General features: G+C 40.9%; 1 protein-coding gene and 1 pseudogene across 1 annotated transcript; one reads left to right on the top strand and one right to left on the bottom strand.

The window, feature by feature from the left end:
- Nucleotides 1-876: 876 nt before the first annotated feature.
- ADAT2 (adenosine deaminase tRNA specific 2) lies at nucleotides 877-24209 on the bottom strand. Its single transcript, XM_046006767.1, has 6 exons — nucleotides 24063-24209; nucleotides 14213-14317; nucleotides 10670-10820; nucleotides 9361-9467; nucleotides 3795-3867; nucleotides 877-3681 (listed from the first exon to the last, which is right to left on the bottom strand). Exons 1-6 carry the CDS (start codon nucleotides 24159-24161, stop codon nucleotides 3638-3640), a joined length of 579 nt encoding a protein of 192 aa, XP_045862723.1. The 5' UTR covers nucleotides 24162-24209; the 3' UTR covers nucleotides 877-3637.
- Nucleotides 22606-23019, top strand: LOC123941533 (annotated as a pseudogene).
- Nucleotides 24210-24229: the final 20 nt, after the last annotated feature.

Genomic DNA, 24229 nt, shown 5'->3' with positions numbered 1-24229 from the left:
CAGAAACATCTCAGACCTATGTTTCCAAAACTCTCTCATCAGATGTAATTAAATTGATGTAAGTATTAGTTTTGCTGAGAAGAAGAACTTATTTGAGACTTCCTTTTCATTTTTATTAAGATAGCCCTATTTGAAATATTCTTTTTTTTTTTTTAAGATTTTATTTATTTGACAGACAGAGATCACAAGTAGGCAGAGAGGAAGGCAGAGAGAGGAGGAAGCAGGCTCCCCACTGAGCAGAGAGCCCGATGCGGGGCTTGATCCCAGGACCCTGAGATCATGACCTGATCTGAAGGCAGAGGCTTTAACCCACTGAGCCACCCAGGTGCCCCTGAAATATTCTTATTACAAAAAGAATTTATAAATTTCAGCAGACAAAATAAAAGAGGAAGAATAACCCGACAGCTGCTCTGAAATTTGTATCTTTGATTTTTCCTCCTCCTTTCCACTAATGTCAAATACATTTTCCTTTAAAAATTTAAGTTTCTCTCCCCAGATTGCTTATTCATTGCAAAGGAGGAAAAAAAAAACAATAATTATATCGCAAAGAAGTAAGGTGATCAAAATTAACCGGGTGACCAAAATTAACATCACCAGTTAGGAAATGATGCCCTTTGGGTGCCTTCAGATGTGATATTCTGAGAACATAACATCTCCTAAAATGTATAACCTGAATCTAATCACAAAAACACACCATTATTGAAAAAAGAGAAAAGCTGGGCGCCTGGATGGCTCGGTTAAGCGTGGGACTCATGATTTCAGCTCAGGTCATGATCCCAGGGTCCTGGGATCGAGCCCTGTACCGGGCTCCCTGCTCAGTGGGAAGTCTGCTTCTCCCTCTGCCCCTCCCCTCCCCTCTGTTCCCACAAGAGAGCTTGTGCGCTCTCTCTCTCAAATAAATAAATAAAATCTTTTTTTAAAAAATAAAAGAAAAATTAAGAGTTCTTTTCTACATTGGCATTCTTGGCTATATATTTTGCCTCTGTAATATTCCAAATACAACACAGGAAGAGATGCTTGTACCATGTAACAAGAAAATGCAAAGTTATTTTAACATAATCTTTTATCAGTGATCTAAGCCTGCCAAAGCATTACACACCACTCATTCTCAGCAGAGTCCACTGTAAAGACCAGCAAACACTGGATACTCTAGCAACTTAGATGCAATCATTTCCTACAAACTCCTCCAAATAGGGCCGTGATTCTAAAACCCTTTCACATCCCACAACTTTCAGATTCATCCCATGCACAAAACAAGTCTCTCAGCGAGTCTCTTAGACAGGAACTACCCATGTCAATCAGTTGGATTCTATCTGAACTGGAGCTTCCTAACATTTTAAGCCATGTCTAAGTAGCTAGAGAATGTGGAGCTCAGGGAGCCGGATTACCTCATCATACATCCACAACTCACCACCGCTTTGAAATTGCCTTCAGAATCCCGTAGACTTGACTGACGTCTATGCCCTCACAATGCTCTCATCTCAGCACTAGAGGCGCTGACCGGCAATCTGCCATATGCTGTCTGACCTGATTTTTTCCCCAAAAGCAGAAGAGGAAACTCTGCCTAAGACTAAAAATATAGGAGAGACTTTTCTATAAGTCAATCAGTCACTGGAGAGAGAATCAAAAAGGTCGTAACCAAAATTAAAATTTTCGGCCATGCTTAGAAATTAGGAAGCACCCATTCCCCAAAACAAAGCAGAGACAGAATATATGTATATCAGTAAGTCTTTTCTTTCGATCCCTTCTGGTTTTGTTTTATTACTTTCTTCACACTTTCAATATTGACAATTTTTAAGCTAAAATACCCATATACTATTTTTGGCTTTGACTCTTTATCCTAGATATTCCCCTTATTATTTTCTCCAAACTTCAATCAATAATGTTACTTAACAAATGTTTACTAAGAACCTACTTGCCATAGATGCACTGGCCAAACTTATTGGTCCTTACGGGCACTGGAGGAAAGGTCCCAGGTTTTCTGTCTACGAATAATCCCTGAAAAAGCGATGATATGAAGACAGTAAGTGCACTAACATCAGCTTGCAGAAAAGCATAAGGAGCCAGAAATGAATTATGACCAACTGCAGAAAGGAATAAACTAGTCAAAGTACTAAAATTTAATGAAGAGATAATTTTTTAAAGTAGGTGAAATTGAGAAGTTACATGTAACATTACTATAGATTTAAAATTATGCATATTCTTGCCCATAAAATTTCTCAAATGCAGTTAAAAACACACACGTACAAAACCAAGCAATTATAAATCCTCTGAAGCATGTAACTGTGATTAGCTGCTACTCTCAGCAATATAAAAATACTTTTACCACAATTACATTCCAGCCTGTAATGTAATTCAAAACAAACAAGTCAGACATCGCTCAAATGGCAGAACCAACAAATACAGATGCTTTGCATCAAGGAAATGAATCCACCGAAGAACAGGGGCCCGGAGTTGGGCTTCTGGTGGAACAGCGAGGCCCCCTTCTGGGCAGACGCAGCGAAACCCAGTGCGGCTCTGCAACCTTGCTCTCTGACCAGCATGGGCCCCTTACTTGCGGCAGTCAGAAGGGCTGAGTATCCGGGACTTCCTGCTGCAGAGACCCTTTCCAGGGTTGTCTGCACATTTTTGCATTTTAGCTTTTAATTCTAAATATGGACTTTTAAAAAAAGAAATAATTTGATTTCAGATTAAACGAACCATTCTATTTACTTGCACAACCAGCAGTCCCAACCCCAAATGCCATGTCTATTCCCTTTACCCTGTTCTTTTTCTTGTTGTCCTAATTCTTAACACCTTCTAAAATACTATATAATCTAGGTGGCGTCTCCTGTCTCCCCCTGCTACAACAGCAGCTCCGTGTTTTGTTTGAGGATTCAGTTAATGAATAGAGCCTGGCATAGGACAGCTGCTTGATAATAAAGAAGGAACTGTCTCATTTCTGCTTCTACCTTTTATTTTTAAGAAAATATTCATCTTCATTTTCAAAGGAGGCATAAGGATGGTTTTGTGATAGCAATATGCTATGATTTAAAAATGATGCTCAAGTACTTGTCTCAAAAATATGCATTTTCTCTGCTTTATAAAAGCAAACAACAACAACCAAAAAAAAACCTGTTCTGAGGAGCAAACATTCATAGTCTAGATGTACATAACTCTTCTACAGATTCCAAGGAAGTCACGGCCCTCAACTCCTGGGAGAACAGAGTGACGACAAACAATGAAGCATCCGATTCTGAAAAGCCAGGCATAAAGCAGGTGTCCCCCGCGTGGTGCACTCCAGTCCAGACACATGCCAGCCAACTGGGTCTGGAGGCACATATGCTGAAACTCAGTACTTTCCTGGCCTGGGCACAATGATTTTGGCAAGAAGGTTATGCACTGCTTACTAATTTCTAAAACCTCAACCTTTATTTTTTTCCCCCTTCTTAAAATGTTCTTTAAGCTTTTGGAAAAGCTAATCATCGTTCACAACTGGGAGACTTTTTAAAAGTGCTGATTTGTTCCATCAACAGAGCAAATGGGGAGAGATGATTTTTCCCAGGACTTAAGGACATATGTAAACATGATTCAATGATGTCAACAGCTTTCAGTCCAAGAATGTCATCGAGGGGCATCAGCCTTCCATTAGAACAAGTCAAGGTTTCTGACATTCCTTTTTCCGAACTTTTGACTTGGGTGCTGTGAAAAGAATAGAAAAGGAAGAGAAAATGAAGAGGTAGGCCCTTGTCGAGTCTCTTCACACTGATTTGTCTTCAGTGAGATTACGTTATGTACAACAGGGGAAAACTGACCATTTGGATTTTCCTGTTTGTAGAAGGTCTTTAACATTTCCACCGCTTCCTCAGCCCGATATCCGGGAATGCACTGATGAAATGAGAAAACTGAGAATGAATTTTGGCATATGAAAATGTGGCCTATATTCCATAAACACAGCAATGTATATACGTAATTACATAAACTTATTTCAGATAACATCAATATACTTTGGGGATAGCAGCAATGTGGGTAAGTAAGGACATTACCAAAAGAACAGATGGACTCAAACATCACTCCAATCAACTATTCTTTCTCAATCACGTACTAAATTATTAGCTATGTGATCTTCCGTACGACAGTTAAACTCTCTGTGCCTCAGCTTTCTCGTGTGTAAAAGGTAGGTAATTACAGCACTTACCTCAGAGGGATTTCATGAAGATTAAATAAGATTACAAAAATAACACCTGTTACATACCTCGCACATCTTCAGTGTTTGTTAAGCGCGAGCTATTTTTCTCTACTCCTGTTTACTAGTGGCCCATCTTGGGATCGTGAGGTTGGGCCCCGTGAGGGCTCTGCGTTTAGTGCAGAGCTGGCTTGAGAGTCTCTCTTCCTCTGCCCCTCCCTACTTGTGCTCCCTCTCTCAGATAAATAATCTTTTTCAAAGAGTGTTCAGTTTGATCTGTCTTTGGTAGCTAATACAGAGGAGATCGGTACATGAAAGAATAAGAAACTGTGGTAATGGGAAGGAGGGAAATTACATGAAATATTACAAGAAGATGAAATCTGAACTTGTCTGAAAGATAGCAAATATTTGAGGTGTCCAGTGGCTCAGTCAGTTAAGCGTCCGACTCTTGATTTAGACACAGGTCATGATCTCAGGATCATGAGATAGAGCCTCGAGACGGGCTCCCCCTGGGGCACTGAGCATGCTTAAGATTCTCTCTCTCTCTCTCTCTCTCTATCCTTTTGCCATATCCCCCAACTCGCATGCAAGTGCACGTGTGCTCTCTAGAATAAATAAAAATTAAAAATTAAGAGAAGAATGAATATTTTAAGACACTGAGCAGAGCATTTCAGGGAAAGAGTAAGAATATGCTTGGGCTGTGTGAGGAAACCAACTAATGGGGGGTGAGAGCCTAGATAAAGAATTAGATAAAATGAGGTCAAAATATGCAGGGCTTTGAAGCTGTGTCACAGGAATTTGGACTTGATACATGGCCTCCTTCTAAGGCGCATGAAATGATAAAATGGACAGAGATTCCGGGGAGGCACATCTGGAAGCGTGGCGTTGGGCGCCAACACAGGGGCCTGACCGGTGTGGTCTGCTGGTCAGAATGAACCTCCCTTTCTCTTGTGCCTTCAGTCAGCTCTTACCTGAGCCTCCATGGCCTACATAAACCTTCCTCATTAAAAGAAATAACCTTTCAGAGTTCGATGTTTTTAGACTGCATATGTAAGTGAGATGATACCGTATTTGTCTTTCTCTGACTTACTTCACTTGGCATAGTACCCTCAAGGTCCATCCACATTGTCTCAAATGGCAAAATCTCCTTCTTTTTTATGGCTGAATACTCTATTGCATATATATAATGGTATATATAGCTATAAAACTCTTTATAGAAGCAGAAAGTAGAACGGTAGTTGCCAGGAGTGGAGGGGTGGGGGCTGGAGGGAATGAAGAGACAGCTGATCCCAGGATACAAACTTTCAGTTCTAGGGTAAATTCTGAGGATCTAAGGTATAGCAGGGCGACTCTAGTTAACAATACTATATTTTGTTCTTGAAAACTGTTATGTTAAGAGAGTAGAGTTTAAATGTTCTCACCATAACAACAACAAAATGGTAATTATGTCAGGTGGATGTGTGTTAACTAGCTTTATTGCAGTAAATATTTCATAATCTATACATCTATCAAATCCTCACATTGTATACCTTAAACTTACACAGCGTTATATGTCAATTATAGCTCAGTAAAGCTTGGGGCGGAGGGGATCCCAATAACCTTCCTTCCACCCTGCCCCTCAGGCAAGCTGCTACCCTGCTGGTCCCTGAGAACATTCCAGACTCCTCGCTGTTGCGAGTGTGATTCTCACTTCCTCCTCAACCTCATCTTCACTGGCTTTGCTTCCAGATATCCCATGGGCCTCTACTGACCAAAACACTGGTTCCCTTTCCAACCTCCTCAATTCTCTGCAGCTGTTGGAGACTCCTGACCATTCTAGCTTCCTTTTAGAGCTCTCTCTTCCCTTGGCTTCTCAGTACTCACAACCTTCTCAGATCATGCTAACCATGGTGGGTCAGTCCCCTTCTCCTCACACCACATTAAGCGTTCATGCTGCTCAGAGCACCACCTCTCCTCATGCTCTCATGAACACCAACTAGCACAAAGCACTCTCCTCTCCTATGAAGTTAGACCAGTGTTCCTCCACCTGAGCACTGCTGCTCAGTGAAATCACCTGGGAACTCTGTGGGATTATGTCTGAACGCCTCTCTGTCAGAATCCCCCCGCCAGGTGGAAGATAAGATAGTGACATGGAGCCTTGTTGGTCCCCGATAGCTGGTCTCCCTGCCGTCCCAGCCCAAGGCTGCCTGGGCAACCCCACCCCCCCCCACACCCACAGTCCCGTTTGGAAAGGGTCTCGTGTGGTGAGCCCCTCTCCTGAGAAACAGGGAGAACACATAAAGGGACCTGTCCCCTCACCCATCATCAATGAATGTTCATGGAAAATCTGCTTCTGGGTGAAGGGTTTCCCATGTAGCAAAGCAGCTCCCTCCCTGCAATCTAGTGAAAGTTAGCCCTGGACACAGAGTTTGTGAAAACTAAATAAAACTAAAAAAGAAAAAAAAATTACTATATTCTCTTCTACCCTCTCACCTTCTTATCCAATTGGTCTGGGGTGGGGACCTCCCACAGCCACACCTAAAAGCTCTGTAATATGCAGGCTGGGATGAGACCCCCCTGAGTTATGGATGGAGAAGGAAACTGCATCACTCTGTGATACCAAGACAGTATTTTCAATTATTCATTATAACTACAAACTTGTGCCTTTAATAAAAAGCACATATTCTTATTAAAATAAACGTTTAAAAATTGGACCAGGTCTGTATCACCATCTTCTCGGAAAAGAATAATTCTATAGGTCTCCTCCATGAGCTTAATGCTGCTTAGAAGCATTAAATGACTCTACGACTCTACAGTACAGAAACAGCATCCCACCTCCCACAAACCCTCCTACCCAACCCAGTCCAATAAAGGGAAAAACACAGGATCCAGAGACCTAAGGTATGTTTTCTTTAGAATCTCAGGCACTGGGGCACCTGGGTGGCTCAGTGGGTTAAGCCTTTGTCTTTGGCTCAGGTCATGGTCTTAGGCTCCTGGGATCGAGCCCCATGTCCGGCTCTCTGCTCAGCAGGGAACCCGCTTCCCTCTCTCTGCCTGCCTCTCTTCCTACTTGTGATATCTCTCTCTCTGTGTCAAATAAATAAATAAAATCTTAAAAAAAAAAAAAAGAATCTCAGACACTTCAAAAAAAAAAAAAAAAAACCCATAATTTGGCGTCAAACCTGGAGATATGGCTTCAAATCATGGTCATTCATTTACCTGGAGCCAATTTGGCCAGGTAAACACACTATAAACAAACTTATTCTTCAGTTCAGCCAGATCAGCCCTGTGCAGAGACGTGTAGGAGAGGACTGTTTATGCATCAATGTCTCTGAGGTGTTGGAGAGAATTTTCTACCCGTGTCTGATATCCAAAGGCACATCCCTGTTCTGCCCAGGAACTTTTAGAAATTCTTTAGCTCTTTCTCATAAATGAAATACAAAGTCAGCAGCAATTCACTTGCAAAGAGTTAGGTAATCAATATTCAAGCTCCTGATATAAGTGATTGGAAAAATAAAATCACTTCGCAGGTTTTTTTAAATGGTCAAGCTGATTATACTGTTTACTCTCCATCGTTTCATTACAATTTCTTTCCTGATGTGATGTTAAATGTCATCTATTCTAAAATGTACAGAAGTTGTTAGGAAAGCTAATGTTCAGCTGGGAAAACTCAAAATAGAATGTTTTCCAAAACTTATTCTCAGTGGGATTCAGCCAAATTTAGCCCCTCATAGGTACTCAGTATTCTCCTAAGAATATCTGAGGGCTTTGAAGTTAACCACCCACCATGTCCAGCATTTATTAAATCCTTTTCTTTTTAAAATATTGTATTTCAGGATTAACCTTGGAAAAAAAAAAAACAATCAAACCAGTTTGCCAAAAATGCTATGTGTCTGTAAGCCAAACTCTGAACTACCAATTCTTTTTTTTTTTTTTTTTTAGATTTTTATTTATTTATTTGACAGACAGATCACAAGTGGGCAGAGAGGCAGAGACAGAGAGAGGGGGAATCAGGCTCTGCACTGAGCAGAGAGCCCGATGCGGGGCTCGATCCCAGGACCCTGGGATCATGACCTGAGCTGAAGGCAGAGGCTTTAACCCACTGAGTCACCCAGGTGCCCCCCAATTCTTAATGCACATAGCCTTAAACATAAAAACTTGGGGACAGGTGGCAAGATTAAAGGGAAAATAAAAATTTTAAGAGAAGATGAAAGCAGGGGTGCCTGGGTGGCTCAGTTGGTTAAGCGTCTGCCTTTGGCTCAGGGCATGATCCCAGGGTCCTGGGATAGAACCCCGCATTGGGCTCCCTGCTCAGCGGAGAGCCTGATTCTCCCTCTCACACTTCCCTTGCTTGTGTTCCCTCTCTCATTGTCTCTCTCTGTCAAATAAATAAATAAAATCTTAAAAAAAAAAAAAAGAGAGAGAGAGAGAGACAGAGAGAAAGAGAAGATGAAAGCAATGTGGATACTTGGGTCTGGGGAAAGTTTCCATATTAAAAAGACAGGGGGGAACATAATGAAAATACAAGTATTCATTGCTAGACACAAAAATAGTACATAGCAACGGGGATGCCTGGGTGGCCCAGTTGGTTAAGTATGTGGCCCTCGGTTTTGGCTCAGTTCATGATCTTAGGGTCTTGAGATTGAGCCCCATGTTGAGCTCTAGGCTCAGTGTAGAGTCTGCTTGTCCCTCTCCCTCTGCTCCTCCCTCACCCACACATTCTCTCTCGCTGTCTCTCTCATAAGTAAAATCTTTTTTAAAAATGTAAAAAAAAATTAGTACATAGTGATAAAGCAAAAGGACTTTGAGCAAAAATATTGTGTGTGCACCGTAAATAGTATCTACTGTCACTGACAGAGGCCCAGCTTCACACAAGCATGGGGCAGCAGGGAGCTGGGGACACTCACCGAGGGAAAATGTCAACAGTGACAGCGTCTCCAAAACATACCTGAAGGCGCTGGTGAACACTGTCAGGAGATACCTGAGAAGGCCATGGACTCTCCTTCTGGAGAGATTCTGGTAATTAAGAGAGGCAAGCACTCACCTGGAAATGATTACCTATCTTCTACTGAGGCACAAATGAACTTGACGAGAAGTCCCAGAGTCTGTCTAGTCCCAGCATGGCTTTCTGGTGTACTGACCACACATGAACTATTCCCAAGCCCATGACGAGATCAAAGTCATTAGCCAGAAAAAGCATAAATGGGCTACATTACCTGAAATGGTCTCCCGGTATTTGGTAAATCAGCAGAGGCAATATTTAGGACAGAGCCACAACCACCAAACCGTTCGTTCTGACAGCCATACACAACCAGCGGGATTTATGAAAAAGAATTAAGGTCCTAAAAAGAGTATGCAGCTCAGGTGCATAGAGTGACAAAACCTGGCCACCCTGGACAGACAAGCTCAGGCTACTTTTAAAAACAGTTAAGCTTAGGCTTAATCTTAAAAATCATACAATCCCGTTACACAAAAGAAGTTTCAAGGATTTAGAGATTAACATCTCACAACTGGAAATAATGAAAACCAAATATATAGTTGCTAAATGTTCATTGTTTGGTGTTCTCTCTTGTCTTTCCTAATTCACTTTCTTTGAGTCATTAGAGAATTGGAGCCAGAAAGGAAGCAGGAATTTAATCTGGGGATTTTCACCTTTTAAAAATAGGATTGTCCCCTAATCTTTTGCCAAATAAAATATAACCCGTGCCCCAATATAAAACAGACCAAAGTTGAGCCACCCTGTGAGGCAGGATGGGGAGGGAGTTCTAATTTGACCAGAACCTCCTTCTTCACAAAGTAGAGACTATACTGTAATATTCAAAACCCTCTGTTATTTTTAAAGTGATAAAAATTTTTCACATATACATAGCAAAATAAGTACATATAAATGTGCACGTATGAAATTGAGTTTTTGAATAAGCGAGTAATTTTTTAAAGATCTTAGAGACAAATTGCTAACACTCGGTATTTGTGTCGCTTACTCTATGAAAGACACAATTCAAAGAGCTGTAACTTTCTCAATTTCCCATTTATTTACAATTATAATATCATCAGTGACATGTTTTTTACCTTATGTCTACTTTTGACTTAAAATTTTTCATACAGTTTAACAGGTATTCTTGGCAAAAATATACAAACAAAACACACACGAACAAGAACATATAAAGAGAGAAAGAAAAATTTTAAATCGCCTATAATCTATTACTCAAAGGTACATATTCTTCAGACATTTTCTCTGCAGTTTTATAATCTCCTTTAATTTGTGACTTATCCTTACATAAGTTTGTTAGCTCTTAGTTTTTCTTCCTCTAGTTGATTTGGTTGATAGTTTTACATCTATTGAAAAAAATGAAGAAATCTTATGATTTAAAAATCCTTCCTAAAAATTTTTGGCCAAGGGGTACAATCTATTATAACTTGCTTCATAAATCTGTTTTTGCATATGAGAAAAGCAGGTTACGTGTCTGGCCATTTTCAAGGTTACAGGAAGGGCACACGACATTAACTCACAAAGTAAAAGGATACTCATCAGGCGGAGAGCAGCCGCGCACATAATACAGGGCTCCACGGTGACATACAGCACGGTGTGTTCAAATACTTCAGAAGGACTCTTGCCACTTCGATGGCACCAGTCTAGGGCCTGGTCAATGGCCACCATTTCTGCATGTCGGGTAGCCTGGAGAGAGAGAGGCTTATTACATCAACATGTAACTGTATTGTGCAAACACATGAAAACCAATACCAAAAAAATGGGCCTAATGCTTCTTCCATTGTTTTAATGAATAAACATTTGGGGATGCTCTTAGTGCTTGGCAATGTGTTTGCCAGTTCAAGTCCCATAACCTCACCCACAAAAGACACCAAACAGGAGATAGCGCAAGAATTATGCTGCATTTTTAGTTAAGTACCTCTTAACTAAATGTTCTTTCAATTAAAATATCATAGAGAATATTAGTCTCAGGGAGGAAAAAAGGAATCTAGAGCTTGTGAATCTTCGAGGGGAAACCTGAAGTCTTCACAAGCATGTGGGCCATTCCAGACATTTCCAAGGCCGACCCTCACTTGACTCTAGGCAAATCTGTAGGTAGTTAGTGGGATGTCATCACTTACATTTTCTTTGGGATGAGATTTTTCATTCTGGCAGACTCTAGAGAAAAGCAGATTTGGTATCAGTCTCAGATACCTCCTGAGTGGCACAGATTATAGGAGAAATCACACAGTGTGTGGAAATAACCATAGTTGAGTCTGAATCCTGACTGCGACATCGCTTATTATGTGGCCTTGGGCAGGTTACACAACTTCTCAAAGCCTTGGTTCCCCCGTAAGTAAAATGGGGTTCACTGGCATCTATACCTCATAAAACACTGAATTACAAGAAGCATATGCTCCTTGAAGTCTATGTGTCCTGCCATGCAATAATTTTTTTTTTAAGATTTTATTTATTTATTTGACAGAGAGAGAGAGAGAGATCACAAGTAGGCAGAGAGGCAGGCAGAGAGAGAGAGAGGGGGAAGCAGGCTCCCTGCTGAGCAGAGAGCCCGATGTGGGACTCGATCCCAGGACCCCTGAGATCATGACCTGAGCCGAAGGCAGTGGCTTAACCCACTGAGCCACCCAGGTGCCCTGCCATGCAATAATTATTAATGATATTCAGGATAATCACATTTATCAATAAGCTTATGCTGACTGCTAACTATGTACAAGCCACCGTACTTGTACTCATCCTGCATGAGGTTACAAAGTCTGTCCTCAGCAAGTACAGTATCTGGTTGGGGCAAACAGGAAGTGCTCATGAACCTGTGGTGTGGAGTAGGGTGTGAGAGATTTGGCACAGTGGCTCGAGGTGCCATGAAGCTACAGGCAGGTGGAAGCAAGGCTGGTCCTGAGTTACGATCTCAGAGCTGGAAGGGACTTTAGAAAACAGATTCTCAAGGCTGCATAGCAGAATAACTGGGGAGCTTAAAAAAAAAAAGTTTCCCCAATTCAGGGGCTTTTTAACAATCAGCCTCAGAATTACTGAGTCAAATCTGCCCAGAATTCTCAGTAAGTAACTGTTTAACTGAATCCCTGCAAACAACCTCTCTTTTTTAGAAAATCCAGAGTGATGTAGTATCCTGGGAACAAGTAAAGAAGGTGTTGGGTTTTTTGTTTGTTTTTTGGGTTGTTTTTTTTTTTTTAAGATTTTATTTATTTATTTGACAGAGAGGCAGGCAGAGAGAGAGGGGGAAGCAGGCTCCCCGCTGAGCAGAAAGCCCAATGCGGGGCTCAATCCCAGCACCCTGAGATCATGACCTGAGCCAAAGGCAGAGGCTTTAACTCACTAAGCCCCCCAGGAGCCCCTGGGTTTGTTTTTTTTTTTTTTTTAAGATTTATTTATTTATCAGAGAGAAAGACAGAAAGAGAGAGAAGAGGGGGAGAGGGTAAATGGAGAGGGAGTGGACTCCCCGCTGAGCATGGAGCCCGCCTTGGGGCTCGATCCCCAGGACCCTGAGATCATGACCTGAGCCAAAATCAAGAGTTGGCTGCTTAACCGACTGAACCACCCTGGCACCGTTCCACCCCTCTTTTGGTGCTGAAGAACCAGAAGCTAATTTAGGACATGTTAAAAACACACAGCGGGAGAGGTGATGGTAGTATCAGAACCAAAAGCAGGACTCAGGTTTCCTCATTTGGGGTCAGGAGTCTTTGTATAGTATTTTATAGGGCAATCTCCTATCAGGTACAGAAACCAAAATAAATGCAGGTTAATTTCAAGATACAGAAGAAACCCAGGTCACTGGAGGGTTAGATGGACATCAGGGCATTCAAAGTTCTGATATTAAAGATATTATCCCAAACCACAAAATACACAAAATAGGGAGAGAGGGCAATTACTTAAAATACAGAATTCTACTCGTGACAAGTATCTCTGTACTTACTAATTGCTACATTATGTTTATTACTTACCTCACAAATGTTTTAACATCCAAATAATAATTGCTCTGTGAATCTGGGTTCCTATGTTGCATGTTTTCTTTTTGATAGATGTGATGGATAAACATTAAATACCCCATAGCACCAGTACCAGCCCCAGCCTGTTCTCTGGTTCCCATGACTGAACGATAAGATCAAAGTCTGTGTGAGCAGTGTTATGGTTATAAGCTGTTGAGTCCACCTAGTATTTTTGATAATCCTAAAACTGGAATTCATTTGTACTTACAGTGACACACTGTTGTGATACCAAGAAGTGTGGCCTTAATTCACGAGCTTCTCAACCTAACCACAATAACATAAAGGCACATGAACTATTAATGTGTAATATCAGGGTGCCTGGGTTAAGCGTCCAACTCATGTTTTCAGCTCAGGTCATGATCTCGGGGTCATAAGATCGAGCACTGCGTGTGGAGCCTGCTTAAGATTCTCTCTCTCCCTCTCCCCACCACACTCATTCATGTGTGCCCTCTCTCTCTAAAAAAATAAATACAAATTTTTAAAAATAATAAAGTGTATACCACATGTAGGTACAGAGACAGCAGGTGATAGAGACTTTATTCCATTGAATTATCTAGTAAATGAACAGTTTCCTCTACACAATCCTTTAATACCTCTAAAGGTATAAGCTAAAGGTGATTTCTTAATTTACTGGGAGGAAAACATTATTTAAAGGTACTACATAATGTGGTATGAGTTAAATTGATGTGTTTTGGAAAGTGGAATTTTTCTATATTAGATTTGCTTAAGATGGAGAATAGATTCATTTCTTCAGTACTGACACTCCAGAGCAATAAAATTCCTTCTTGAGTTTCACTCAATGCTAAAGTAAAACTCCATGAAATAGAAAATTAGTCCCAAAGATTGTATTGTTTCATTAAACTTTTTTGTATTTTCCAAATTTTAAAAAACCAACATGGATCACTTTTATAATCAGAGAGGAAGGCATTCAAAAAAAGAAAAGTTAAGGGAAGCTACCCTTCCATTCATACCTACAGGTCTTGACACAGACCCACCTTCTTGCCAACTGTGATAAAGGTCAGTGCACTCCTACCCTTACTGTTGTATGTTTGCAATTAAACTATTCAATCGACATACATTTTTTGTTTGATTAACTTCGTTTCGTCCCTTCCCCACAACTTCATTGTTGTAGACCATAAGGCAGCCAACAGGAACTTCAATATTTTCTAGGGCTTCCTTGGCCTAAAAGACAAAGTGGAAAATTTAAGACGTAATGTTCAATACTTGAAAAGACTATACACAGCATAAGCACACGTGTATAAACACCAGAACAAAGAAATACAGCTGAGCTTTCCCTCCCGTCACATACAGTTCAGTATTTAGTGCCTCTGTTCTGTTCTATCTGTATTAAGGGAGACTCGGGAACAAACCCCCCTCACTGGCTTCAAGCCCCTGGTTCTTTTCTTCTCACTGGAAGCAGAGGTGAGCAAAAGGCTGCTGCTATTGCCTCTTCCTACGGTGGCAGGGCCTGTGCAGCTTTTCAGAGATCATATACATATTTGCAAAGGAAAAGAATATATAAATACTTTTATATATATATATATATACATATATATATACATATATATATAAAAGAATGTATAAAAGAAATGTATAAAACTTTTATATATATATATAAAGAATGTATAAATATTTTACTGAAGTCATCTCCTTGTTGAAATTCTACTTGCTTCATTTTTTTGTTTCACTAAATATAGAAGATACCCTCTTGAGTTCCAACAGCCTGAAGGTAACCAGCCTGGACGTCTCTCTGTGCTATTTCTGCTTTGACACAAGAAAAGCTTTGGAGCGCTCTATGCTAAAATGGCACAACCACTTTGGAGAACACTTGGGAAATTTTTCTAAAAAGTAAATATATATGTAGCCTACAAACAAATTCTAGTCCTAAGTATTTATTTAAGAGAAGGGAATACATGTCCACAAAAAAAAAAAAAATCTTATAAAAGAATGTTCATAATAGCTTGATTCATAATAGCCCAAATCTGCGAACGGCACAGGTGTGCGCCAACAAGAGAACAGGGAAACAAACGGCGGCACAGTGGCACGATGGACTGCTACTGAGCGATGGAAAGGAACCAGCTAGAGATACGCAAAACAACACGGGTGAATGTCAGACACGCTGAGTCCAAGAAGTCAAACACAAAAGCATACACACTGTATGGCTCCCTTCAGGTTTAGTACTAGAACAGACAAAACTAAACACGATGATAGCAATTTCTTCCTGGAAAGGCATCTATAGACAGGGACACAAGGAACTTCTCCAGGGTGGTCAAAACTCTATCTTGTAAAGGGGGTAGGTAGACAGAGGTTTGCCTCAGTTGAAACTGAATGGACAACATATCTAAGACCCGTGTATTTCATTGTCTATAAAGAACATCTCGACTGAAAAATATCCATTAGAAAAGTAAGCTTAAGGATATGTCCACCACCTGCATCCTGGAAAGGACAAACCACTGGTTATATTTGCAAAGTCTCCTCCATCAGAGACTGTTCATTTTTCTCTTAGCTTTGAGCTGACTGAACCACAGCAGTCGAGGCCCAAGATAGTTAGAGTACTTCTTTGGGCAGAGAGCAAAAGCAAGCAGGTTGTATCTGCATACTCCTTGATCCTGTTGCTGAGAGAGAACAAAGGAAGAACACAACCCTGGAACTCGTGTATAATCATTTTCAACTCACTGTAGTCAAGAAAATCCAAGTATAGCTGCTTTTAGAAAGGCAAAGCATTTCTTATTTTGACAGACCTGAAGACACTTTGGAAGACCAGATTACCAATTAAGTGTTGGTATTCACATACAGCCTAAGGCATGTACAGTGTAAGGTTGAAGACATTGCTTAAGACTGCATGTTCTACCTCTTGCACTAGCCCCAATTCCCAGCTATACTTTATTTAGAGTAGCAATAATTTTCTATCACCATGCTAACATGGTTACTTAGCCACTTCAACCAGGCTCAACTGACACTTAACTTATCCTTGGGCCAATAAAGGTGAAAGGAGAGGAACACAGCACAGGGATAGCAAACTGTATCTCTTCCTCCTCCAGAGTGGCAGGACAGAGCTAGGGCCTACAGAGATGTAGGGAGAGAGTAGCTGAAGCAGTAAGACTGCATTCTTCTGAACTGGGTCATGAACCACCCACAGGCTAGCTCTGTTCAGTTCTTTAACAATGGCTAAAGCATGCCAGGTTATGCAAAATTCAAAAGTCTGAAGAGTTCCAAGGTTTGGTGAATATATACAAATAATAAATAAATACACAAATAAATAAATACACAAATGCACCACTGGCTACTAGAGAAAGGAAAGCTAGGAGGAGGACTGACAGCTAGGGAGGATGGTGATGCTGAGTACCCACACAGTTAAGGCAATCAGCACATGAAAAATGTTATTTAAAATTAGATTGGGAGTACACAGAATCCCAGGCACACACAAAAGAGAAATCATTTACTTATCCAACAAATATTTATTGAATATCTTGAGACAGGAAAATTATCCTGGGTTATTCGGGTGGCCCTAAATGCAATCACAAATCTCCTAATAAGAGAGGCAGAGAAAGAGATTTGAAGATGTTACACCGTTGGCTTTGAAGATAGAGGAAGGAGCCATGAGTCAAGTAAAGAAGCCATGAGTCAAGTAAAGAAGCCATGAGTCAAGTAAAGAATGTTGTTCCAGAAGCTGGAAAAGTTGAGGAAACAGATAGAACCTTCAGAGGGCACACAGCCTTGCTGGCACACTGGGTTTGGCCCAATGAAATGAATCTCAGAAACTTGGCACCCAGAGCTGTAAGAGAATAAACTTGTGTCGTTTTAAGCCCCCTCGTTTGTAGTGATTTGTTACAGAAGCCATAGGAAACTAATACACTGTTACAAAAAAGAAAGGACAAGCTAAAACTGAAAGAAAATATTTGCAAACTGCATATCCCACAAAGTAAATTTACAAAGAATATTTGCATATTTGCAAATATACAAAGAACTCTCAAAGTTCAATAACAAAAAAATCCGACTAGAAAATGGGCAAAGGACATTAAAAGACACTTCACCAAAGAGGGCATACAGATGGCAAATAAGTACATGTAAGGATATTACAGCATTAGCTATTAGGGAAATGCAAATTATAACCACAATGAGTTACCACTACCTACCATCAGTGGCTAAAATAAAAAGTAAAAACACCAAATGCTGGTGAGGCTGAAGAAAAACGGGGTCACTTACTTATACACTGCTGGTAGGACTGTAGAATGGTACAGTCGTTCTGGACATCAGTTTGGTAGCTTCTTAAAAAGCAACACATGCAGTTAACATATGACCCAGCAATTGCACTCTCAGGCATTATCCCAAGGAACCGAAAGCTTGTGGTCATACAGTACATAAATTCATATACAGACACAAATGTTTGTAGGTATTTTATTCATAATAGGCAAAAACTGGAAATAATCCAAATGTCCTTCAGAGGATGAATAGTTGAACTATGGTAGGTCCATCCCATAGAATACTACACAACAACAAAAGGAACAGACTACTGATTCACTCAACATTTGGATGGACCTCAAGGAAATCATGCTGAATGAAAAGAACCAACCCTCAGAAGATTCTATATTCACATATATAGCATTCCTGAATGCAAAATTACAGCTACAAAGAATGGATTAGTGCCTGCCAGGGCTTATAGGCTTGAGAGAGAATAGTGGCTATGAAGGGTAGCACGAAGAAGCCTTGTGGTAACTGAGCAGTTCCGGTGGTGGTTCCAAAAAACCAACCATGACAAAATTGCACAGAACTCCACACACGTGTGCATACAAAGCCGATTCAATCTGAATAAGCTCTACAGATTGCAGCAATGTCCTTCTCCTGGTTTGATCATTGCACAGCAGGTACCTAAGATGTTACCACAAAGGAAAGCTGGGTGAAGGGTACATGAGCCTTCCCTATATACTTTTTTTTTTTTTGCAACTTCTGTGAATCTATAATTATTTCAAAAGGAAAAGTTTAAAAAATAATAGTAAAAGTAGAGTAAACGAGAATTATCTTGCAATGGAGGTTAAGAAGAAATGCCTAGGAAGGTAGGAGGAAAATAGTGTCAGAGCGACTGGGTGGCTCTGCTCAGGAAGGATCTGCTTCTCCCTCTCCCACTGCCCCTCCCCCTGCTTGTGCACTCTCTTTAAAATAAATAAATAAAATATTTAAAGAGAAAGAAAAGAATAGAAAGAAAGAAAGGGAGGAAGAAAGAGAAAGAAAGAAAAAAAGAAAGAAAGAAAAGGGAGGGAGGGAGAAAGAAAAAGAAAATCAGAAGTGTCTGCTGTTAGGGAAGATCCAGGGGGAGAGGACGGGGGAGGGACACAGACCAAGAAAAAAGGGCTGGTGACACAGATGCAATTTTGGTGGAAGGGTGAAAAAGAAAACCAGTGGCTTGAAGAGTGACCTGTCTACAGGTTCAATTTCTAGCTTCTACCTATTACCATAGACTATTATGTCTATGTAACAATTGTTCTGCTTCTGAGCTTGCAAATTATAAGAGCTTCCAACTATAGAAAAATTTACTTTGACCCAGGACTATTTTAAGCATTTTATCATTATTAATGCATTTCACTTACAACCCTATGAGATCGATTCAGTGAGCTTCCCCAGCTTACAGGTGAGTAAATGGAGACATGGGGGTGTCAGGGGATTTGCTCCTTTGAGAGACTGAGGCCAAAATCCAGGCAATCTGTTTCAGGCATTCATTTCTTCAACAAATATTTATGGAACACCTACGAGGTGCAGGTTCCTGGCCACTCGGCCTCAAATTTCTACTCTAGTCACCACTGACCAGGTACTTTGTCACTTTTGGGGTTCAAAATAGGCCTAGTTCAAGGGACAAAAGGAGAGTGAGACTTAGAAAGTTGAAGGCTAAAAAACTGCAAGAAACAAATGAGGAAGAAAAAAAAAAGAAACAAGTGAGGGAGCCACGTGACACGGGATTTTCTGTAAAACTGTCTCTTGAAGAGGTAATTCTATGTGTGGCTGTGTAGCTATCTCAAGCACATAGAAGGGAATTCAAGGCCCAGTGGGGAAGGAGTGGCAGAGGACAGGGAGAACCTGTGGAGCCCACTGGGTTTCCAAGTCCTGACTTAGGTCACCTGGAAAAAAGCCTGGCAGCCTCCTGCTTCACCCAGGCCCCCGGTGACTGGACGTGTGTGCCTTTCATACTTTCTTTCCAATTCTCTCTTTTTTCTTCCAGCAAATGTAGCTCCTTTATTCCATGTCCCACCTCTCAAGATTATCTTCCTATTTGCTTAGAGTGACTCGTTTTTTCTGAAAAGCCTTCAACTGCTGCTATCCAAATGAGAGAGAAAACATGAGCGGTGAGGTAAATCAGGTTATTAATGAGGACTAGCCCAGCCCACCATGCTGAGGGCGAGTGGTTGAGCAGCTGGGAATGGTGGGTTAGAGAGGAGGTGGTGAGAACAACCCTAAACCCCACGGAAATGGGTTTAGGTGAAATGCTGTTCAATAAAATACATACTTGTTTTGCTGTCAAGTTCAAAATAGAATTAAACTAATTAAATAATTTACATAGTTTTCAATCCATCCCTTCTCATACTTTCCAACTCTCCCACCAACTTTCGGTCAAGTCTGATCACTTCTTTGTGAATTTGCATTGTTACTTTGTACCTTGTCCTTTTAACACGCAGAAGTTTTTAATATTTATGTAATTAAAACCCATCCATCTTTCTCTTCTGTTTTCTGCCTTTGATGGTATAAAGAACCCATCTCTATTCCACTAACATCTATTTACTTACCACGGGCTCCTTTCTGGTTTTATTCTTCTTATGCTATCTTTTTTTTTTTTTAAGAATGCCTTTTTTTTTTTTAAGATTATTTATTTATTTATTTGACAGACAGAAATTACAAGTAGGCAGAGAGGCAGGCAGAGAGAGAGAGGAGGAAGCAGGCTCCCTGCTGAGCAGAGAGCCCGATGCGGGGCTCGATCCCAGGACCCTGGGATCATGACCTGAGCTGAAGGCAGAGGCTTTAACCCACTGAGCCACCCAGGCGCCCCTTATGATTAGATTTTTACTAAAAAAGCATAGTGAAAAATTTCTTTAAAATTACCCATATCTTAAAAAAAAAAGACCCATATCTTTACCATGTTAACTAATTATTTGTGTGTGTGTTCTCCTCTAGTCTTTGTTTATTTGATAAAGAAAAAAAACAGCTTTTATTTATTGAGCATAATGTGTCAGGGACTTTACAAACATTGTCTCTTTTAATCTATACAACCCTGTGACATAGATACTATATACCCATTTTATAAAAGAGGCCTCTGTGGCTGAAAGGTTAAGAACCTGTCAAGGTTAGCTGGCTGCCAGTAGCCATTCTAGTGTTTGAACATACACCTAACCTCTAAATGTATATGTATAGTATAAAATAATTTGTATTCTGCTTGCTTAATGTTGAATATCATATGTAGCTGTGATAGTTAATGTCATGTTTGTACCTAATAGCCATAACCATTTTGATAAAAGCACGTTATTCAACACAGTAATATACCATAATTTAACCATTTGCCTTCATCGGAAGTTTGAAATGCTTCCTAGTTTTCCCTGTTACATGAAACACTGAAATGACAATGATTACTTTTATCTTTCTAAACTATTTCCTTAAGCTAAATGCCACATCTTTATTTTACTATGTCAAATGATATGAACATTTTTTTTTTGAGGCTGTTAATCATATTATGCCAGGTTGCCTTCCCAAAATGTTATACCTGTTGAACTATTAGGGTTGTATGGCTTTTTGCTCAGACTCACTTACTTTAGACAACATTTAAAAAAAAAATAGATATTTAAGCTTTCTCAAAAACTGTTTTCCTTTCTTTTATAATTCAGGCTTATGTCTGTAGATTAAAATCATAGACTAGGATAGAAATTTTCTAGCACAATCCCTTTATTTTAAACAGTGAGACCCAGAAATTATACGACTTGACTGGTCCAATCAGAGCCAGACATTCTACTTATCCGTATCGGCCATTTACATATGTCTACTCTGCACAAATGCTATGAAGACGCTAGTATCCTTCCTCCTACATGTACCTTGCATATTTCCCTGTCACATTCCTCAGAAGTGAGCACATTTGGCACTGGCTATGCTTCTTGTCGAATCTTAAACTCTTCTCAGAAGTACACAGTAAACCTTGAATTACTTCAACAATCTTTGAAGTAGTTCAAGATTTGAAGTTCCTGTAGTGGGGAGGGAGAGGCTGAACAAAGCACAAGATTTATGACAAGCACTTTTCCCCTTCTTTAAGACCTAGAAGAACATGTATAGGCCAAAACCAAAATACAAGAGCTAAGTTAAGGTCCTTCTTGACCTTATGTAGGTATAGGTAAACTAGGTAATCACATCCCCTAGGTTTTTATCATCCAATTAAGAGGGGTTCCTGGGCAACTCAGTTGGTTAAGCATCTGCCTTCCACTCAGGTCGTGATCCTGGGAGTCCTGGGATTGAGCCCCAATAGTGCTCTCTGCTCAGAGGTTAGCCTGCTTCTCCCTCTCCTGCTCACCCTGCCTTTGCTCTCTCTCTCTCTGTCAAATAAATAAAATCTTAAAAAATATATAATCCAATTAAGAGACAAAAACGTCAAAGCCAGAGAGATCTGAGAAACTATGTGGAGTACAACCATCTCATATTACAGGGTAGGAAGGGAAGGGGGTAGGAGATTACTTGTGCAAGGTCACAGCAAAAAGTAATAAAAGGACTTACGTATTTAGTTCAGAAGTCTAGAGAACAGTGCAGAGATAGATGGAGGAAATATTCCAATATATTATGACCAAAAGACACTTAAAGGAAAATAAAGACCCAAAATGTGAAAGGATGGGAAAAAAAAATCCCAGCTCTGCTACATGAGCAGGAAAGCCCAATGACTGATAAAGTTATCTGTTTTCAAAAACACTATTAAGTTCTCCATGGTAGCATCTCTGAAAATTTCATCTAGGCAGCCTCCACAAATAAATACTTTGAGGAGAGAGCTCCTGAAGCAAATGAAAATAAACAGAAGAGCCCATAAACTCTGACTTCTCAGCATTCAGGCATCATCTGCCCTCTGGAACTCTCACCCATGGAAGGATACGAATGCAGCTTACTCTAGGGAATTTTAGCCTTTTTGTGTATATATTATCATCTTCACTACTTAGGAAGAAGCTGCCTGGCATATGCATTATTGAAATGATTTGGAGAAGAGAGAATGAAATTTTGATATCACATGCAAACTCCTTGTCTCCAATGTAGAGGATTTAGTAACATAAAAAGAGGTCCAGGACAAACAAATCCATATGACAAGTTACAAATTAATTTTTAAACGTATACGTGAGTAGTAATTAATGTACTGGAACGCTACATATCTTGTAAGTTTATTGGAGGAAATAAATTATGAAGTGAGCTCAAAGAATGGGTCATAAAATCAAGTTAGTGGGTCAGGACCAGCATTTTTTTCAAAAATGGACGAAAGAGCCGTTCTGTGCTGGGGCGGTGGTGGCGGCGGTGGCGGCAGGCGCGCTCTGCACCTGCAGAGCGATGCTGGCCAGTTCGTGGACCTGGCTGGACCTGCCGCGGAAATGCTCTACCTACAACCGCACCATCCGCATAATGGCTCACGCGTCCACTCAGACGAACGTGGCTGAGTGACCAGATAACAGGCAGATTCAACTGCTAGTTTACGCTAAGGTATCTGTGGGGCCATTAGCAGGATGGGTGAGTCAGATGACTCCATCCTCCGACTGGCCAAGGCCAACAGCATCGTTCCAAAAAACTGTGACTGGAGAGGATCACGAATGTGGAATATTTGTCAGAAATACAAGCACAACCCTTCCCCATTCAAAAAATACCAGGAAACCTGTACAAAGGAAAGTTAAGTACTGTTCTGTGAAACTTTTGTTTCAGTGATAGCTACGTGTGTTATTTACTGGGTTGTAATATAAAACAGACTTTTTTTACTCTGGGTTGTTTTCAAAAAAGTATGAGAAACAAGTGTAAAGGGACATTCTGTAAGTAGCAGAAACAAGCGGATAGACGCTGTCATGCATCCGGGCTTAGAGAAAAACATTTGGCTGTAAAAGCGAATGAATGCAGGGGGAACAGTATGAACAGAGAGGAATATACCAAAATCAGTCTCAGTGCTGAATTCCCAACGCCAAGATTAATGTACTCCATAAACATCTGTGGAGTGAATGAATACATAATTATGCAATCAATTAACTACTGGAGACCAGAGGCCACTAGGAAAATATAATCAAAACCATGTATGAAAAAAGATTTCCTTTACATCAGTTTTAGAAAAATGTGAAACGGAAGGACATTTTACGTATGTATGTCAAACACACTCTTCTCCCCATGAAAGAGCTCACTGGCACACAGAATATGGGAAAGGCTTGCATTGTACGCAAATCAGATCAGAGCCCTAATTAACCAGCTGTCCTGAAGGGAACGAAGGAAGGAAGTGAAAAGGCCAGAGGGCAGGAGGCCAGATGAATGACTGGTAGATCTGGCTGTGCAGGGATTTGTTTTCATCCTGATCTATCAGCGTCCTTTCTCCTACTAGATAGGTTCAAGAGGTCATAAGTACAGAAGAATGTGACTTTCCGGATTTGCGAGTGTGTCTCGGGGGAAAGAAGGGGTCTCGAGAGCACGTTACGTGCCAGCAGCAGCTGAATGAGGATGTTTGGCTCCGACATGCCAGTGAAAAATGATTTCTGTATTTCCTCTCTTCCTTCCCCTACAGCACTGTGAGACTAAAGACAATTTCAGGGCAGTAAAGCCAGTCGTCCACCCAGAAAACGTGACCGCCATCGAGATTCCGGTGGCGAGAAAGCACACCCCGGGCGTCTGCTCAAATGCTCGGGTCGAAGGGGGCGAATGAAGCTTCCCACCCACGGCATCCACCTCCTGCACCCCTCACCATCTGCATCGCATCCTCCATCCACTTTTCGGTCTCCTCCGCGGTCACCGAGCACACGCCGCCGCCAGGAACCGGCGTGGCTGCAGCTTTCGCCTCCATGCTGCACCCGGGCCGCGGTGCTCGGCGCCAGAGGCTGGGGCCGCGGAGGAGCGCGGGTAACGGAACGC

Source organism: Meles meles, chromosome 5 (genome assembly GCF_922984935.1).
Source record: "Meles meles chromosome 5, mMelMel3.1 paternal haplotype, whole genome shotgun sequence".
NCBI classification, from domain to species: Eukaryota; Metazoa; Chordata; class Mammalia; order Carnivora; family Mustelidae; genus Meles; species Meles meles.
The sequence above is the reverse complement of the archived record's forward strand: the minus strand, read 5'-3'. Positions and strand labels throughout refer to the sequence as shown.

Excerpts from the sequence above, each read along its gene's own strand:
- ADAT2 (XM_046006767.1), bottom strand. The coding sequence starts at position 24,161 with ATGGAGGCGAAAGCTGCAGCCACGCCGGTTCCTGGCGGCGGCGTGTGC. Across the intron at positions 9,468-10,669 it reads GGCTGCTCTCCGCCTGATGA|AAATCCCGCTGGTTGTGTAT; the intron begins GTATCCTTTTAC and ends ATTCTTTTTCAT. Across the intron at positions 3,868-9,360 it reads ATACCGGGAGACCATTTCAG|TGCATTCCCGGATATCGGGC; the intron begins GTAATGTAGCCC and ends TCATTTCATCAG.